Source organism: Natrix helvetica (assembly GCF_964273705.1).
Source record: "Natrix helvetica genome assembly, chromosome: 3".
Lineage (NCBI taxonomy): Eukaryota > Metazoa > Chordata > Lepidosauria > Squamata > Natricidae > Natrix > Natrix helvetica.
The window spans coordinates 39,023,680-39,040,155 of NC_138549.1; the positions used below are offsets into that span (position 1 = coordinate 39,023,680).

Below are 16,476 nucleotides of genomic sequence, written 5' to 3' on the forward strand. Positions count from 1 at the left end.
ACACAGGATGCAGGCAACACATAAAACCATGGCCCCTCCAGTCTGTGGTAAAACCTCTCTCCTCAGAACCAGTGCCGGGTGCCCAAAAGGTTGGGTGCCACTGTCTTATACAATAGGGATCCTCACAGACCTCATCAGACAATCTTGCATTCTCCAAAATGCTGTTCTATATCTAATTAAGCTGAAAAGGTGATGTTTACTCAGTAATCTGTTGACATAAAAATCTTTGGAGGTTTTTCTGATAAGGAAGAGGTACATTTTATCTAAAATATCGTAAGTCACATACAGAGTTAAATATCAGGTCAGATTTTGCATTTCTAATAACATTTTTTCTTTTGTGCTTTCTATATGCCATCAATGTGTAACATTTTAGTGTTTTTGATATGATCAACTATATTATTCCCTTCTAGTGACCTCCAAAATACATTTCTAAAAATAGAACAGGCTGAAACAAATTCCGATCTCTGACATCAATTTTATATCCCTTTGAGCTAAGAACTTGAGTGGATTTCACCAAACACTTCAGTCATCCTTGAAAATGTTTTTTTTCTTCCAAAATTCCTAACACAAAGGGCATGACACCAGAAAATCCCAGGTGGTAAAAAAAAAAAAAAACCTGCCGTTTTGATTTTTAAATCATTCATTGCTTTCCCAGCCAAAACTAAAAACATTCTTTTAAATTATACAATGAAGCTAGCAAATCTGACCTATCTTATTATTTGGATTAAATGAGTGTTACACGCCATTGCTTGTTCCCCAGCATTAGATGTTTCATTTCCAATTGCTAGAGAACATGTTCTTCTTTAGTGTTCATTGTTTATTTCCTGGAATGCCATCTAGAGTTGCTTTGGTCACTGAGGCAACTAATACACTGGATGGAGGGATGGAGGGATGGATGGAGGGAGGGAGGGAGAGAGGGAGAGAGAGAGAAAGACAGAGAGAAAGAGAGAGAGAGAGAGAGAGAGAGAGCGAGAGAGAGAGAGATTGATTTACCTCTGAAATGTGCTTGCAGTGACTTCAGTGCAAAACGTCAAATAAAACAAGAGGCATGTTGCTAATCCCTATTGTTCCCTCTCATATTTGTCTTTCATGCTTTAAATATATCTGTTTCTCAGGAAAGAATTTATTTCCAGTTAGTAAGAATAGCAACGTTCAGTAGTTGCCATTGTAATAATAAACACAGAGTTGCCTTTTCCCCCAGTGGCCATCTGGCACAAACATGTATTGGGGAATATTTGTTGTTGAAATTTGCTACTATCTGGATGAATAAGGACAGAGACAGTAAAAGACCGAGCCCTTAGAGGTAAGCCAATCAAGGATTCCAAGAATGCTTTTGTGGCAATAAGGTAGAAAAACAGAATCTTTGAAGCCAGACCAAAATCTCCACTGCCCTTTTCAAAGCATGATAAGAAGGTTCTGAATCCCTCTCTTTGGGTTTCTACTTTCCCAGGGCAGAGCAAACTTGTCACTCTCTCTTCTCCTTCTGAAACCCAGAGCTAATTTCCTCTAGAGAAAAAGACAGATCCATCCAACAATACAGGTGGTCCTTGACTTACCACCATAATTGAGCTGGAATTACAGTTGTAGGTCACCACAGTCATTAAGTGGTCCACTATGTGACTGCTTGATTTTACATCCTTTTTTGCAGGGGTTGATAAACAAATGCCAGCACTGTTAAGTGAACCAATTGTTTACCAGGGGGATTTTTGCCCAGCAATTGGAAGTAAGAACCAGTTCTGGGCAAAACAATGCAAATCACAGTCATATGACAGTGGGACACTTCAAGCAAGCATAAATGCAAGGCAGTTGCTGAGCACCCAAAATGCAGCCAGGTGATCTCCATGGGAGGTGAGGCTAATCATCAGAATTTCTAATCTGGCTTCCTTTTTTTGCGGTATATCATAGCTTTAAATGGCTGCTAAGCAACCAATCATAAATCAAAGAGTACTTGTAAGTTAAATGACTATTCACACTTTGAGAATAGCTTGGAAAAATCCTTAAGATTTCAGACAGACAGGACTCCAAAAAACCTTTTGTTTATATGGGTTATGTTCAGTGGTGGGTTCCTACTGATTCAGACAGGTTCGACCGTACCAGTAGTGGTTTGGCAGCCTGGGTCACTGGAACCAGCAGTGACCCAGGCCTGTCACACCCCTGAACCGGTTCTCCTATGGCAGTGCCATCTTGATTTTCAGTTCTGCGCATGCACAGAACAATTTTCATTGCACAAATGTAATTTTTTTTCATTTTTTTACCAGTTTGCGCATGCACATACCTCTTTATGAGCAATTGTGCATATGCGCATAGACATGGACTGAACCGGCAGTAATGCCGGGAGCATCCCACCTCTGGTTGTTAGTTGATATTTACTATATTAAAATTTTAAATTCACCCATTCACTGCTGGCACAGCCTCTCACAACTGTTTGGAATTTAATATTGCATTATTTTTCAACATAGCCTGACAAATAATTTTGATATTATGGACCCTTGGGAGGTGTTGGGGGGCAGGGGTCCTAGGACCATGCTTGAAGAAACACTGCATTAAAGGAATCAATCTTTATTCAGGCTTCTGCACAAAACAGAAAATGTGCAACACACTCAAAAGGTATATTAACTTTAATGAGCTGATATTTTAAAGCAAACACACCTTTTTTTTATCAGGCTCACATGGAAAAGGATAGGCTGCTTTCATGAATAGGCAAAGGGCTCTGCTTCAACAAGTTACAAAGCATTTCTTCCGAATTATTTTCAAAGTGTGTACAGCTTTTGTAATTGCACCACAAATCTTGTTAGTAATTTCCCCATTTACAGGAAGCAACAATGAAATGTGTTAGATTGGGTAATGGATAGACACACACAGGGTTAACGGTAACAACAGCTCTTTATTAAGTACAACAAGTGAGAACAATCCAGCGAAGATTGGGTCTGACAGCAGCCCTTTTATAGGGAGCTGTCAGACCCTTCAACCAATAGGATTAAATTCTATTCCCGCCGGAACAGAGGACCTTGGTGGAAACCACTGTAGTTAGAACAAGTATCTAACACCTCCCCTCTTGGATGGAACAATCCTATTTGTTACGTAGTCACACAGGTAGGTGGGCTTTTGGGTAGCTCTACCTGACCTGCGCAGTTCAGTAGGAGGGGTTTCCTTGGACAGGTCGGACGGACCTGTTTGCTCGGCAGCTCCGCTTAGTGGAAGCTCCTGATACTTTTCACAGGCCGCGGCTGAAGCTTCTAGAGCCAGTTCGCTCGGAGCTCGCTGCAGGCCTGCAACATAACCAGATAAGTTTCCCGGTACCCTCGGGCTTGAGCTGGCCATGGAAGGAGTGAGTGTTTGCTCCGTTTGGGTAGGGCGTTGGCTAACTCATGCAGGAGTTACTTCTGATTGAGTGGAGTTGGAGAGGTGACCACGGAGTTGGTCAATATGCCTTCTCCAATTCCTACCATCCTCGAGCTCTAGGAGATAAGAGCGAGGGCCGGTGATGCCTATCATTGTGGTAGGAATCCACAGAGTTCCCACGGTGTACTTGTGGGCATACACGGAATCCCCTACGCTAAATGTCCACATCTTGCCTGTGGAGTCTGGGGGCGATGAGGCAGAATAATTGGGGTGTAGCCGGTCTAAGTGGGACCTTAGCGACCCATGAGAAGCTCAGAGGAGCTTCTCCCAGTAGTGGCACTGGGCGTGATGTGCTGAATTAGTAAGTAATGGTCAACCCGTGTTTGCCAATCTCCTGGGCCCATCCTAGAGAGGGCCTCTTTTGCAGATCTCACCATTCTCTCTGCCTGGCCATTGGAGGCCGGATGGAATGGCACGACCAGGGCATGCCTGATTCCCTGAGCTGCTAGGAAGGTCTCAAATTGCATGGCCATGAATTGGGGCCTGTGGTTGGAGACCAAGATGTTGGGCAGGTCATGCATGGAGAAAAGTCTCCGTAGCACCTTGATGACCGCTTCTGCCATAGTGGAGGTCATCAGGACTACCTCTAACCATTTCGAGTAGGCATCCACAACTACGAGAAATGTCTTGCTGTGAAATGGGCCAGAAAAGTCAATGTGCACCCTAGACCATGGTGCTTGAGGTCGCTCCCACTCCTTAGCGGGCGCCTCTGGGGGAGCTGGTCTGAACTCCTGGCATGGTGTGCAGGTAGCCACCCATTCTTCAATCTCCCTGTCCATGTTAGGCCACCACACGTAACTCCTAGCCAAAGACTTCATCCTGACAATTCCAGGATGCCCTACATGTAAAGCCTCTAATACTGCAATGCGCAGTTTGGGTGGTCCTCCCACAGTAAACAGCCATTAACAACTGATAACTCATCATGTTTGGTAAAATACATTTTGAAATCAACCCCAACAGGTCCCTTGGGCCACCCCCTCCCACGCCCAGTTCAAAATTTGCTTGATGGTGGAGTCCTTTGCAGAGTGATGGGCAACATCACTGGACAAGACAGGCCCAGTCTCAAGGCAGTCAATGAGGAGGACTGGCGTCTCAGGGGTAGGGTCCACGAGGAGTTCCGGCAGCAAGCAGCAGCTTAACACATCAGGGTGGCCCAAAGTGGAACCTGGTCGATGGATGAGGTGGTAGGAGTAGGCAGCTAAGAAGATGATCCACCTGGTCATGCGAGGTGATAATGACACTGGGGTAGGTCGGTCCCCAGCCAGTAAGTCCAACAATGGCTTGTGGTCCATAACCAGTTCGAAGTCCTGGCCATATAGATACTCATGGAACCTCTTTACTCGGCCACTGCAGCTAAAGCCTCATAGTCCAGCTGGCTGTAGTTCCGCTCTGCGGCGGACAAGGTCCTGGAGTAAAATGCAATAGGGGTTTCAGTTCCGTTGGGCAAGTGGTGGCTGAGGATGGCGCCAATGCCGAACGGGGAAGTGTCGCAGGTCAGCACCAATGACAGGGTCCGGCTGTATTATACTAGAAAGGAGTCCGCTGACAGGAGTCATTTTTACCGCAGCAAATGTGGCAGCCTTGGCTCTGCCCCAGGACCACTTCACATTCTTAGCCAGGAGACGGTGTAAGGGCTCAGCAATGGTGGATTTCTGTTTGAGAAAGACGCTGTAGAAATTAAGGAGCCCAAGGAATGCCGGCAGCTCGGTTTGATTGCAAGGTGCGGGGGCATCCTGAATAGCTTCAATTTTTTGTGTGGTCGGGTGAATCCCAGAACCATTGATTAGGTACCCTAGGAATTCAAGCCTTGGCACGTTAATTTGGCATTTCTCTTTTTTGAGACAGAGGCCTTTATCTCTAATTCGAGCCAAAACTGTTTGTACATGTTTCAAAAGTTGCGCCTCATTTGCAGCCAATACCAAGATGTCGTCAAAATAGGGGACGACTCCTGGAATCCCCTGCAAAAGCCGTTCCATGACGCTCTGGAACAGTCCACGGGCGATACTAATGCCGAATTGCAGGCGGTGACATTTGAATGCACCCCTGTACATCACAATGGTTTGGGCCTCCACTGTAGTGCCATCTACAGGCAATTTCTGGTATGCCTGCGCCATGTCCAATTTTGCAAAAACTTTTCTGGGGCCTAGTGAATGAAGTAGGTTCTGTACAATGGGTACAGGGTAGGTGCTTTGTTGTAGCGCTTTATTTATTGTGCACTTATAGTCCACGCAGATGCGGACAGACCCATCAGATTTGACAGGTGTCACTATAGGGGTCTCCCAGCGTGCGTGATCAACCGGTTCTAGGATTCCCTGGCCTACGAGTTTGTCAATTTCCCTGTCAATTTTGGGGTACTCTCCTGGGTTTTTTCCTTATTGGGGCTATGTTGGGGTCCAAACTAAAGGAAATTGAAGTCCCCACATACTTACCTAGACCGGTGCCGAACACGTCCTCGAACTCCTTAAAGATGGCTTCAGTGCCATCGTCTTTCAAGGTGTTGATACCGGTCACTTCTAGGCCCAGGGCTTGGAACCAATCTAGCCCTAAGAGGCTCTGCATGTGCTGCTGACCACTGTCATATGGAGTTTCCTGCTGAACTGCATCAAACTTCACCTGGAAGGTGCCTTGGTCCACGATGGGGAGTCGGTTTCCCTGGTAATCGCATAGGCGGATGTCAGGGGCACGAAGATGCTGCTTCCTTAGGCTAGGGATAGCCTGCTTTAGGGTAGACCACAGCATGATGGTCAGTGATGACCCGGTGTCGATCTCCATCTCACATGGAGAGTCCTCAATGAGGACTGTGAACTTCAGCTTTTTTGGCCGCCTAGTGCAGACTTGGCCGATCGACATATGGTAGGTGACTATTATTATCGCCCTCTGAGTGCTGTGGTGGCTTCTGCCAGGCCCCTTGGTTGGGCCTCAGTTGGCGGTTTGGTGTGCTTCTAGGCTGCCAGGCAGTGGCAGGGAATTCACTCCGGCACACTTTGGTGATGTGCCCCTTTCGCTCACAACGCTGGCAGATTGCATCGTGGAAACAGCAAGACGATCTGGCATGGTCTCCTCCGCAGCTAGCGCAAGGTGGGAGACGCGGTTTGAATTTGCACGCCAACTGGGCATGGCTACTGCGCATGTGGCAGCTGTCATCTTCTTTGCCTTCTGAGCTCTCGGGCTCTGCAGCCTCACAATGTACATGTGTACTCTTTTGCACGTCTTGTGGAGTGCTTTGGCATTGCAGAGTCTCAGTAGATTTGACGGCTGATTATGCAGTCCAGAATCAGCTCATCCAGGTCTCAGAATTTGCAGTATGCTGCGGCCTTGCGAAGCGCCGCAACATACTCATTAATTGACTTGCCCACTTTCTGGTTCCTGATGTTAAACTCATGCCGGCGAACGTGCTTGGACGGCTTGAGGGTATAATGGGTCCTCAACGTTTGCTGGAGCAAGGACCAGGTGACTGATTGCAGCGGTGCCAGTTCAGAGAGGTCTTTCGCCATCTCGAACACTTCCCGGCCACAGTATCCAAGGAACATGTTCTTCTTGAGCCTTCAGAAAGACCCATGAGGTCATTTGCCTTGAGGAAGCAGTCCAATCGTAGCATGTATGAGTCCCAGTGCTCGGTGACTGGGTCATACAGAGTCGGTGGGGCGTGCATGGCCATTTTGTATTCAGAGGGCATTTTGAGTTTGCCACTCAAAAATGGCTGCTCGAAGCCGCGCTGTGCTCCAGGCCGGATGTACTTACTGGATTGCTATGCTCTTTTGGTTTGCCTAGTTGCCTTACAATCCCACCTTCATCGCCAGTGTTAGATTGGGTAATGGATAGGCACACACAGGCTTAACGGTAACAACAGCTCTTTATTAAGTACAACAAGTGAGTACAATCCAACGAAAGTTGGGTCTGACAGCAGCCCTTTTATAGGGAGCTCTCAGACCCTTCAACCAATAGGACTAAACCTCTGATCCCGCCGGAACAGAGGACCTTGGTGGAAACCACTGTAGTTAGAGCAAGTATCTAACAAAATGCAAATACAGAAATACAGAAGAAATACAACTAAAAATGTGATAAGTACAATTAGCATCATTTTCAACAGCACTTGGCTATCATAGATATAAGCAATGCTACAGAATTTTATCATAGAATTTAACAGTAAAAAAAATAGTTCAAAATGTAGTAAGGTAAGCCTATTTGAAGCCTGGCAAAATCATTCTACTACACTCAGTTCCTGCAAATCACAAATGAAACGTTACTTTGAATTTTAACACATTGTTTGAATATCTGACATTTTTGTGTGAAAATTTAATTTATTGTAAAAAAATGATGGTGTTAATATAAAGCTGAGCACAATTTTTTAGAAATGGTTGGTTTGGATGGAATCTAGCCAGATTCTTTTCCAAAGGACTATAGCTAATTAGAAAGCTTATTTCAGATAGTATATTAAATTTGTACTTTGTGTTCTATTTTTAGGAATTAGTTACTCTGTGCCATCTGGCAGAGGGTCACCAGAAAAGAATAAATTAGTTGCTAATAGCAACAACACTGCAAAACCTTACATAAAACTTTGCACAGGAGAAAATATGAAACTTTAAAAAGTAGATGCACTTGAAAGTTGAGGGTTTTTTTCCATTAAGGGGATGGAGTGGCACCCTCCCGATGTTGGCCGAAAAGCATTTTCTCTCTGTGAGAAAGCATCACAAAAATCAGAACAATTGCTACGATTTAGAGTAGCAAGCAGTGCCACCTAGTGTTTAAATGCAATCTTAATTTTCATCCAGGCCACTTTTTATCATATTTTAAAGAGACATAAAAATCTATTGATGGGACAAGAGATGGCCTTCAAAAATTATAGTGGAAATGGAACTATTTAATAAAAAAAAATTACTGCTCTGTGAAATAAATTCTGCTATGAAGGGGGGAAAAAACCTAACATGGAAGATTATAACTATAAACTGCAAATCCTCTGTTGCTCCAGTAGTGCCTAAAAAGGGGTAGGGGGATCAGGAATCAGATAATATGTTTCCAAACAAATGATTAAATTAAAGGAGAATGACTTCAAAGCAGTACACTATTTCCCAAGCTGTTCAAGAAATGTATCTCTAGGCACCCAAGAGTCTACTGTATTAAACAGTTGATGGCAGATGCAAAAGTTTTACTTCTTTACCTCTTCATAATGGCTTAGTAAGCAGGCTATGATTCAATACAATACAATACAATACAATACAATAGTAGAGTTGGAAGGGACCTTGGAGGCCTTCTAGTCCAACCCCCTGCCTAGGCAGGAAACCCTATACCGTTCCAGACAAATGTCTATCCAACATCTTCTTAAAGACTTCCAGTGTTGGGGCATTCACAACTTCTGGAGGCAAGCTGTTCCACTGATTAATTGTTCTAACTGTCAGGAAATTTCTCCTCAGTTCTAAGTTGCTTCTCTCCTTGATTAGTTTCCACCCATTGCTTCTTGTTCTACCCTCAGGTGCCTTGGAGAATAGTCTGACTCCTTCTTCTTTGTGGCAACCCCTGAGATATTGGAACACTGCTATCATGTCTCCCCTAGTCCTTCTTTCTCTTAAGCTAGACATACCCAGTTCCTGCAACCGTTCTTCATATGTTTTAGTCTCCAGTCCCCTAATCATCTTTGTTGCTCTTCTCTGCACTCTTTCTTCAAACCCTTCATATCACAGACCCATTAATTGGTAGGGGTCTATATTTGTTTTTCTTTTTTTTTCACCTTACCAAGACCCACTAGAGACATAATACCGATGTCACCATGCAGCCAGACTATGGCCCTTTTCCACGGGAAGACAGTAGATTACTGGAACAACCATAGCATTTCTTTTAGCCTCTTCGTGGAAAATAATATAACTATTACTGGAGGGAATTCTGGTGAAATTAAGCCACTTGAAAGCCAGCTAGGTGACCTTGGGTCAGTAGCCTTAAGAAGCAGGCAAATACCACTTCTGAAATCTACCCAAGAAAACTGCAGTCACTTGTCCAGGTTGCTGCAAGGAATCAATGCTGACTCAAAGGCACCACTCAAAAAATCTTGTTGGGTGGCAGGAGTTGAAAAGAAGGGATTGAAATGACATGATTGGTAGGTTGCTCGTAGATTAGTGTTCTGACCCCCCCCCCTTCCTTCTTCGCCCACACAGAACACGCTCCGGAACAATACAAATGAACAGGGTTTATTTTACAAACAGACAGAAAGTTCCATGGCAGTAAACCACCAAGACAAAGCTCACAATGATAAGACACGAAAGCAGCTATCCAGCTGGCTATGTTTCAAGACCAAGACTTCTTGCAGGAGTCCTTTGTTGACTGCTGCAAAGAGCATATCCACAGTCAACCCTTTTATAGCCTGGAGAGGAGTCTCCTGATCAACAGCTGAGAGCCCTTACCACCGATAATTACGCCCACGTTCCTTGCATCTATGGGCGCGGCGATAACGAGCATCCAGGAACTCCCTGTTAATCTCTGACTCACTGTCTCATGACTCCTCCCCACTGCTCCAAGGCATGACATCAGGAGCCCCCTCCTCTGGCTCTCACCGCTGCTCCATGCCTCAGGCGCCTCCTGGTGGCCGACCAGACTCTCTGATCCCTGCTCAGAGTCAGAACCCTGTCCAGGGTCCTCCACATCCTCCTGAGCTGACTCATAAGGACCCTCACTCTCGGAGTCTGGTGGCAGCGGCAACAGCTCCTCCTGGGCCACAACAGATTAGGCTCTCTAGTTCTGCCAAAGTTTAGCAAGTCAAAGTATATTTTATGCTACTTCTGCTCCAAGTCTTATGCAGGCATAAAAGTATTATGGGGTATTAGTAGTTAGGATAGATTAGTGAAGGTAAGGGAATAAGAAATGATATTAAATTATATTTGGGTTTGCGGAAATACCATTCCAAGGAAACATAAACTGAGACCTGAAAGAGACACCTACAATAATAGAAAGGAAAGGGAGAGAGGAGGAGAGAATGAAAGGAGGACGGGGGAAAGAAGAAAGAGGTAAGGAGGGGAGGATGGAAGGGAGAGGAACCGAAGGAGAGAGGGTGGGGAGGGGAAGAGGAAAAGTAGGAGTAGGAGAAGGGGAAGGGAAGAAGGAAGGGGAAGGTGAGGAGGAAGGAAGGAAATAGAGAAGGGAAGGAGGGAGAAAAGAAAGGGAAAATAAGGTGGTGTTATAACAGGAGGAAGAGATGGTAACCCAAACTGTATATTATAACCTATTAAATGAAATAATAAATGTATAAGAATGATAAATGTAAAGAAGAATAACCATTATGTGAATGTATACTTAAAATGCTATGTAAGAGAATAAAAAATTAAAAAAAATTCGGAGGAAGAATTATGAGGTATTGAGAGATTTGGGGGAAGGAGATATAAAATGATTTTTTTTTCTTTTCATCACAGATTCCCTATACCAGCCTGGCATCTTTTTGACCAAAAACACAACTAAGGACCAAAATAGCTTCCAGTGTGATTACTAGCAATCAGAATGTTAAGCACTTCCCATTTAATTACTATGTTCCTATGAAGGGTTGATGGGATTGATCAGAGTTCCAAGTGATCTTTTTTTAAAAAAAAAACAAACCTAAGTATAATTTATCACAGAGATCTATGTTATAATTGGTTTTCAGCTTCACAGAAACAGGGGGTTTAAAATAGAATGAAAATTTACTGAAAATCAATGAAAAAAAATCAGGTGAAAGGATACCAAGATTGGTGTAGACTTCTAGATGTACTTAATTGAAATGCACTGATTCTTATTCCGATTTTTAGGTTGGCATATTAACTGACAAAAACATTCCTGCTTCTATTTCTCTTGAATAAAATGATTATTCTTACCTCAAACACAATCAGAACATAAACACCTGCTAAAATGACTGAAGCTATTATGACTTGAGCCTCTATATTTGCATGAAGATACTGATGTGTCATAGAAAGAGGAATGATTTCTGATTCCTGAAGAAATGCCTGGATTCTTAGGGAGGTTTCTTTTCTGTGGAAAGAAATGTTAAAATTCTATTTGATAGCTGGAGTAAAAATGACCACAGGTTCATACTGCTAAAGGTTTTAAGCATTGCGAATTGTATGCTATTCATCCTGCTGCTATTATTCTTGCTTCAATATTGTCTATGTAATGATTTAGAATATTTCAAATTATTGAGATCTTTTTTAGGTCATGTTCACATTCAGCACAAGAACAGAACTTCTGAAAAGAGAGATTTACACACAAGGATATACAGATAGTCCTCGCTTAGCAATGGCCTCAGATAGTGACCATTCACAATTAAAACAGTGATGAAATAGGAGCTTTGCAACCAATTCCTGCATATATGACAAAAGCAGGTCTTCGGTGTGAAATTGATTAAAATTTGGTCAATTCTGGGCAGCAGGGAGCCAGCCAGAGGGTTTTAATCAACTAATTAAGGTTGCAGAGATGAGCTTGTTAATTTGTGGTTAGCACTTTTTAAAGAAACACAGCTGCAGAGAAAAACAGCTCGGAAGACAAGGCCTGTTTAAGCGATCTCTCCACTCCATGAGGGCAAAAAAGAAGTTCAAGTTGCTATATAAGAAAACCTTATCTGAAATGAGATGGCAGCATCCAGCTTCTCTTTCTTTTGCTCCCACTCTAAGTTACATGGTTTGATTAGCAACCATATCTCTTAGCAACCATTTTGTTGGAACTAATTAGTCACTAAATGAGGACTACCTGTAGAAAAACACAAATCAGTGTAAACATTCATAAAATGGCTTTGCTAATTTTTATTATGCCACCTGAAGAATTAAATATTTAGGCAATGAGGGGGGAAAAGGATATGTTCTGGCAGCCTTCTTTTTCCCAGAAAAAGAGAAAAGAAGGGATCCATAAGACAGATTGCAAGATTTAATTCAAATGATTGGAGAGGAGCATAAGCACATGCAGTGATGCCACCCATCCATCGTCCTAATGTTAGAGCAACTGTATAAATAATTATTAAAATATTTTTCAATGGGTTTCATTGGATTCATGAACCAACCTATTCACTGTCTCAAAGATTCTAGTCACAATAACTTGCTCATTTTTCTTCAGATTTAATGCAAGAGTCCAATTATGTAAGATCTGCAAAAAAAGAATGAATGAATTAAGAGGTTTAATAGGTTTGATTACCTATACACCAATTCCAGTTGCTAATTGGATAGAAGAGACTCGAGGCATATTGGCATGTAGATATCTTAAAAACTAGTAATATATACAGTAAATTGGGTGAGAGTCATTCCTTAATTAAGCTAATAGCTCAAGATGGCCAGTTGATCAATGGAAGTACACCCATTAAGGATGAAGAATCAGTGTGTCAGGGGATCAAATTAGAATGGTGTGCATTCAATCCATGGTTTTCTGTTTCCTTTAAAGTGTGAGGAAAGGTAGTGTTTAGGAGAAAATGCTTTGAACTAGTTACTGTAGGTTTTATCCTCCTTTTCCCTACTCTTTATTGGGAAGAAAAGACTAAATCATACCCTTTGCCTGCTCTCACTGTATGGGCAAAATACATGCATGTAGTTAATAAATATACATATAATAAATGTTGCCCATAGACAGATGATGGTAGTTTAAAATAAAGGAATTGGTATATTGTAAAAAACAGAGAGAGATGCAAACTGACTAATTGAAGTTGGTTGTAATTATACTGAAATTGCCTATACCTGGAAGCTCCCCAGATTTCTTACTGCCTTATAACTATGCCTGCTGATCTCCTTTCTTGCTTGTATATGTAAACTAAGCAATTAACCTTATAAATTCAAACACTGAACACCATGTCTTCAACATTCTATCAACCAGACCTGTTCTAATGTCTTTGTTTACTAGTGAAATGGCAAAGTTTCCATATATGCCATCTCAACTTTTAATGTGATAGAAAGAAAGGATGTAATGTTATCAAATCCATTTAAACTGCAGGCCTCTACTACTATACCTGATAACCAGTTAGAAATAATTAAGATGACATGGCACACAAATAAACATTCTTGGCCCATTTGCCTTGCTAATACAATTTTCATGTTGAAATCTGCTTTAGGCTCTAGAATCTTCTGCATCTTTCTTTGAAGATCCATAAGACTTTTGATTCTTCCCATATTGCCTGATAAGACTATGAGCAGATTTATAAGACGGGGAGTGGGGGTGGGGAGAAGATTCAATTTTTTAAAGTCTTACTTGCTGTTGACGTCTCCTTTTAGGACTGGAGTCTTCTATTTGTCCAATTTGAACTACAATATAGTCTCTTGGTTGTCGCTCAGTTACAAAGGGGCCTCCAAGTTCTACCTTTAAAAGAGCAGAATCACTGAAACTGCTAAAGTTCACAGCTGATAGAATGATAGTTAAGGACTCCACATTTTTCAACAAGTGAAAGACCTATAGTCTTCTAAGTTATGAGTTTTGTGATGCCATCATAAAAAAACTAATCATGGTATCATCCCTTTTCCTCATTCTAATCTGATCTGACTTTTTACTGCTCCTGTAACTTTATATAGTTAATATAATTAATTCAAAAACAGCAAACTCCTACTTCAGAGATTTAAAGATTATGTCTCTTTGAAGAGCGTTCTGTCTAGAATTTTATTAGCTCATCTCTGATGAATGGAAGTAACCATTGATAAAAAGGAAAGAGAGAGAGAGAAAAGAAAGAAACTTCCTCAGGAGAAAATATGGTTTGTCTTCCTGCTTCCTCATTGTTATTTATAAGATTGAAAGATCTAGAGTCCCTTGATATCAGGAAATCATTGGAGGGAGAGACTTCAGAGGTGGGTTACTGCTGGTTCGGCCCAGTTCGGCTGAACCAGTAGTAAAATTCAGACCTGGGTCACAGAACCAACAGTGACCCAGGCCTGATACGCCCCCGAACCGGTTCGCCAGTGTCTTTTGCCATTGCCGGCATGGTTCTGCGTATGCGTAGAGCAATTTTTAGTCAAATGAGCATGCACATGTGCAAGCAATGTGTGGCTGGTACTTGCGCGAGCGAAGCAAGCAAAGCACATGCAGCGAACCAGTACTAACCAGTTCAGGAACCCACCCCTGATAGACTTAGCTTAGAAACAGTATCACAAAGACCTCACTGAAGAAGGTGGGACTATGATAAATATCAAAAATATTCTGCCTCTAAATTCTATTTTTCCTACCCTGCACACTCATGGAATACTTTGGAGAACATGCTAGGTTCTTCTTCATGGCCAAAAAATGGGATAAGCACATACAGAACCATATGTTATTATGACTGTCCCAAGTATTCCTTTGCAACATTGTTTTTTTTCATCAATCTTGTATATATATTCTGGCACATAGAAATTGCTGGGTTATTTCCCAAAGTTCCCAAGTGGTTTCAATACAACATACTGAATAGGTACTGGGTGTTGACAGGGCAACTTCCCATACTATGGTCAAATTCACATGCAACCTGGCACAATACATCAAAAGTTATGCAGCAAAAGGTGGCGTCAAAAATTGATAAAGATGATTATATCCTCAATCACAATCTATATAGATACCCAGTAGATGGATGTTATAGAAATATAAAGAGATATGCAGTAGTGGCCAAAATTGTGGAAACCTTTTGGGGAAAGCGTACAATATTTTTGAGGTTTGATGGCTAATAACACCACTTTTTTCATAGTAGTACCATAAAATTATATATCCTCTGTTCAGGTAACATGGGTTTTAGCCCAGTTTAATCTTTTCAATCTTTGTTTGAGAGATAAAAGTGGCCTTTTTTTGTGGAATTCTAGATTTTAGGCCAAATTCCTGCAGTCTGCGCCAAACAGTCCTTGCACTCAACATTACATTGCATTGCTCCATTTCATCTTGTATACACTCAGATGATTTTCTTCTGTCACGTAGGCACAGTCTGTTAATCCTTCTATTATAACTTGCTGTTGTGCACCTTTTCCTGCCTTTACCAGTATAGTTTTGTAGTGACTGAGTCTCCTTATACCTCTTCAAAAACTTAGAAATGCCACTTTTGGTTAAGTTTCCACAAATATTTCTTCTAATTTCTTTATAATTATAGCCTTGTTCACTTAATAATACTATTTTACATCACTTTCAGGGTGACCAGTCAACTCTTTGCACCATTACTTTAATTTTATTATGTTTTACAAGTTCACTAAATGAAAGAACACAAAAAATCCCAACCAACTTTTTAGCGATCACGTAACACATTGACAAATGTTCTCCTCTCAGGTTCAATACGTAATATCAATAACTGAATCCTACTGTGATATGATTGGCTGATTCCAAAACAAGATAACACCTGATTGGCTCTCTAAACACTCATGCTCATTGGCTATAATCAGATGAAGGAAAGCTACCTGATATCAACTTAAGCAAGTTGTGCTTCCTTTTTCTGGTTATCTGGCTATAGCTTTTCATAGAATACAGATAATTGAACAAACCATTGATACATAATTTTATGGTACTACTGCAAAAAAAGTAGTGTTATTAGCCATCAAACCTCAAAAATACACTTTTCCCGAAGGGTTTCCACAATTTTGGCCACTACTGTATGTAGAGATGGAGGGAGGGAGGGAGGGAGGGAGATTGATTTTCAAAAAGCAATCCTCTATCTATATGACAGAGAGATCTTAAAAATCAGAATTGGTTTTTAATAATCTAGACATGCTACAAGTATGTTTTTTTAATTCTCACTATTATTATACTGTATATGCTTTCCGATACACCAGACATTACACTGCCTTCAATTGTCCACAAAAGTGGACATATAGTATTGCTATACAAACATATTAAGAATATTATACATTTGTTTTCATAATTGTCTGCAACTTTTACAATATTGAAGTTTTAAATGACTGCTATAATTTCCACGTTGATTTGTATACAGTGTTCTTCAGATCTTGACTCTCTGAATTGTGGTTCAAAAGGTTTGCTGACCTGTATTAATTAACCTAGCAGCCCAAAATACTTTTACAGCCTGTAGCCAATTTTACAATATAGCCATAATTTGTATCCACAAGAACTTCAGGTGCACATAATTATAGCTGCTTCCTTGCTCACAATACAACCAAAATATACTCTGTAATTACACAAATGGCATATTCAGAA

At 41.6% G+C, this 16,476-nt stretch overlaps 1 protein-coding gene across 4 annotated transcripts in view; it reads right to left on the reverse strand.

Annotated features, from left to right (window-relative positions):
* OCA2 (OCA2 melanosomal transmembrane protein) overlaps positions 1–16,476 on the reverse strand; it is a 209,544-nt gene that overhangs the window by 114,349 nt on the left and 78,719 nt on the right. For all 4 annotated transcript variants that reach the window (XM_081947658.1, XM_081947657.1, XM_081947660.1 and 1 more), the window contains exons 8-10: positions 13,579–13,727; positions 12,407–12,489; positions 11,232–11,385 (exon numbers count right to left, since the gene is read on the reverse strand). In XM_081947658.1, the coding sequence (XP_081803784.1) occupies positions 11,232–11,385; positions 12,407–12,489; positions 13,579–13,727 (386 nt within the window). The remainder of the gene's footprint in view (positions 1–11,231; positions 11,386–12,406; positions 12,490–13,578; positions 13,728–16,476) is intronic.